Source organism: Pygocentrus nattereri, chromosome 29 (assembly GCF_015220715.1).
Source record: "Pygocentrus nattereri isolate fPygNat1 chromosome 29, fPygNat1.pri, whole genome shotgun sequence".
NCBI lineage: Eukaryota > Metazoa > Chordata > Actinopteri > Characiformes > Serrasalmidae > Pygocentrus > Pygocentrus nattereri.
This window is the reverse complement of record NC_051239.1, coordinates 3092817-3096729: the sequence shown is the minus strand read 5'-3', so window position 1 is coordinate 3096729 and position 3913 is coordinate 3092817. Positions and strand designations below refer to the sequence as shown.

Genomic DNA, 3913 nt, shown 5'->3' with positions numbered 1-3913 from the left:
TACAACTAAAGTACCACTGAAGTACAATGTAAAGTACCACTAAAGTACAATGTAAAGTACCACTAACGTACAATGTAAAGTACAACTAAAGTACCACTGAAGTACAATGTAAAGTACCACTGAAGTACAATGTAAAGTTGTAAAGTACCACTAAAGTACAATGTAAAGTACAACTAAAGTACCACTGAAGTACAGTGTAAAGTACCACTGAAGTACAATGTAAAGTACCACTAACGTACAATGTAAAGTACAACTAAAGTACCACTGAAGTACAATGTAAAGTACCACTGAAGTACAATGTAAAGTTGTAAAGTACCAGTAAAGTGCAATGTAAAGTACCACTAAAGGACAATGTAAAGTACCACTGAACTACACTGTAAAGTACGACTAAAGTACAATGTAAAGTACCACTAAAGGACAATGTAAAGTACCACTAAAGTGCAATGTAAAGTACCACTAAAGGACAATGTAAAGTACCACTAAAGGACAATGTAAAGTACCACTAAAGGACTGTGTAAAGTACCACTGAAGTACAATGTAAAGTACCACTAAAGGACAATGTAAAGTACCACTAAAGGACAATGTAAAGTACCACTAAAGTGCAATGTAAAGTACCACTAAAGGACAATGTAAAGTACCACTGAAGTACAATGTAAAGTACCACTAAAGTACAATGTAAAGTTTTTTTCCCAGGGGACTATTTTGCCGCACAGCGCCCTGCATGTCTCCCTCCACCATGAATGGAGTTGAATTTCTCTAAACTCTCATAAAACAGCGTCTCAGTCATCAGGCAGTAAATTCAGAACCAGTTCATGTAGGAACTTTCTGTAGGAACTTTTAGAGGGACGTCTGGTTCCCATCACCTTCACTGTGAGGAGCTTTTAGAGGGGGACGTCTGGTTCCTATCACCACCACTGTGTACGGTTCTGACTCTAGTATGATGCACATCACCAAACCTCTTTAGAGCTTAACCATCTGTCTCTTTGAATGAAGTTGAAGCTCCTAAATCACCGCTCATTCCGCTGAACACTGTCCGGCTCTTCCTACACACTGCTGGTCATTTCTAAAGCACGTCCTCTGAAAAGCTGTCTCTGGTCATTTCACCTAATTTTCCCGTCCTTTTCTGTGTACAATGCGTGTATTGTGGCTGTAAAGGCCTCGAGGACAATCAGCCCGCTGAACTGTCGCTATAGAGGGGCTCCTGTGGGGGCCGGACTTTGTCAACATTGCAAAACAGCGCAATCCCGCTCACCTCTCTGACCGCCTCTGTGGACAATGAGCTGGAATGATCCGCGGCCGGCGGGAGAGTGACCGGCCGCTCTCCGTGGGGGGCCCAGAGTGGAGATCCGGGGGGCTGCTGACCGCCTCAACGGGGGGACGGACGCTCGGACGCTCTGCTGAAGCTCTGAGTCTGGAGGTCCAGCGTCTCACTTCCATCCAGACTTACAGCAGGTGAGCGAAGCTCCTGAAGACCTGAAGAAAAATTGAAACCTCTGATTTCATCCTTAACTTTAAATATGCTTACAAACAAACAAACAAACAAACTGTATGCAGTCTTACTCTTAATAATAAGCAGTGGACCAAACGGGTTCCGCAGGCCTCAAACTGAAATAATGTGCACTACGGTTCTAAGACCAGAGTCAATATTAAAAAATACCAGCATCATTTTTCTGCAGCACAACTGGATTATATTATTAAAAATACTGAAATCATAGAATCCAGTTGTGCTGCAGAGAAATGATTCTGATATGATGCTGATGTTTCAAACAGTGTTTGATGATGAAGGGGAGCAGCAGATCATTCTAGTATGATTAAAATAAACTTAATATCTTTAATAAAATGAATACAGTTCATATCTAGAACGAATGACATTTGAAAAGCTAATTCTATGTGTAGAAATGAACATAAACAGAATTTTAATATTTAGTAACGTTTATTTACTGCTGTAACTTCTTCTTGTTCCAGAAATAAACCAAAATTAAAAAAAAAGGTAAAATGATCATTAAAAACCGTTTGTTTACATTCCGGTGTCTAATTTCTAACATTGAAAACGTTTAAATAGCAACATGTATAGAAACTGAATGCAGCACTTTTATGAATATAATCTCTTATTTTTAATTTCCCAGCTAACAAAATCTTTCTTATTGAAAATTCATGGTGATCGAATTTGTCCGGTTGCTGTCCACTGAGGGATCCGGAATTCTGGAGTTGTGGAATGTGGCTGCACGCTGTAAAATATGTTTTGGGAATAAAACTGTAGATAAACTTTTTGGCCCTAGACTTTATATGCAGCAATTTTTTAACTATAAAATTTTAATTATTCATCCAATTTCTTTCACTTAAACAAAAAAATCTGATCTCTGCTCTCCAGATGTTTACTTTAAAATCTCAGTTGAAAATTCCAGAGTTTCCTGATCTTTTTACTGATCATTTACATGGTATAAAACTTTATGATGAACAGTCGAACAGAAATGATCCACACTGTGTTTAATAAAATGAACTCAGTAAAAGTTCAGAAAATCTCCACTTTGAGATACGACGCTTTGTTCTAACAGTGATGGTAAGAGCTTGTAACAAAGATGGTTCTTCAAGGGTTCTTTAGTAGAGAAAATAGTTCTTTGTAGATTGATGGTGTTATAGTTCTATATAGCACCATAAAGGTTCTTCTATTGTTATGATGTCAAGCTTGTAACAATTGCAGAACCCTTTTTGCTGCTATAGAACCAAACATCCTCCATCAATCTGAAGAACCATTTCATCATGCAGGCGCTTGCTAATGGTTCTGTGAGTGTTCATGTTCTTTATTAAAGAACCCCTGAAGAGCCAATGTGTTGGGAGCGTTTTAGACTCTGGGAGTTAGTAATATAGTTAGAATAGCCTGAATTACAAGATTCTACTCGTATCCGCTGACGTGGTTGAGATCGCTGACCAGCGTCACATGCTAAGGTGATCAAATTAACACCTCGATGTCGTTTATAGAGAGTAAAAGTAAAATAATCTAACTAGCACCCACTTACCTAAAGTCTGTCTAGCATTATCCTCTCTTATTTGGACACTGGCTTTACACACACACACACACACACACACACACACACACACACACACACACACACACACACACACATCTTCTAAGCCGCTTCTCCTTCTGGGTCATGGGGGGTGCTGGAGCCTATCCCAGCGGTCACTGGGCGGAAGGCAGGATAACGCCCTGGACAGGTTGCCATCCATCACAGACAGACAGACAGATAGACAGACAGATACACACATCCACACACATCCCACACACACTCATACCGAGGGGCTATTTAGCATGTTCCAGTTGGCTGATTGCATGTGTTTGGACTGTGGGAGGAGAACCGGAGAACCCGGAGGAACCCACAGAGAACATGCAGACTCCACACAGAAAGAACGCTGGTCGCCCGGCCGGGGAATCGAACCCAGGCAGCCTGGCCTTAATAAAGTAGGCAAATTTGAGTCGTTGTTTAAGGTTAATCAGACTAAGAAAGCTTTATAAGATCATCAGTGGAATAAAGCAGCTGGGCGTCGGCGCTCACGATGACGCAGCCATTTTCTTTCAGTTTTTCTTGCTTTTTCTTTTTTCTTTTCTAGAAATGGATTTCGTCTATGCTGTAAAATTTCCATTATTGAATGAAATTGTTTCAATAATTTCACTATGAACTGAAAACGTAAACGAATCTCAAAACGCGTACCGTCAATTTAGCTTGACTGCTAAATTAATAGGTAAATTTACTAAAATTAGTACATGTTTAGAGTTATGAATAAAGGAATGCTGTGCCTAATGTTATGACTTAGTTTCTCTATTATTACATATTTTTGATTTGTCACCGTGATATGAAAGTAGCTGCATAGTGTTTCCGTCTGTCACTGCAGAACACAAATCAAACCAAATCCG

The 3913-nt window shown here is 39.8% G+C and overlaps 1 protein-coding gene across 1 annotated transcript in view; it reads left to right on the top strand.

Annotated features, from left to right (window-relative positions):
- Positions 1-1285: 1285 nt before the first annotated feature.
- si:dkey-250l23.4 (E3 ubiquitin-protein ligase RNF180) overlaps positions 1286-3913 on the top strand; it is a 16841-nt gene continuing 14213 nt past the window's right edge. Inside the window, 1 exon segment of the mRNA XM_037535993.1 lies at positions 1286-1417. Coding sequence (XP_037391890.1) covers positions 1286-1417 — 132 coding nt within the window.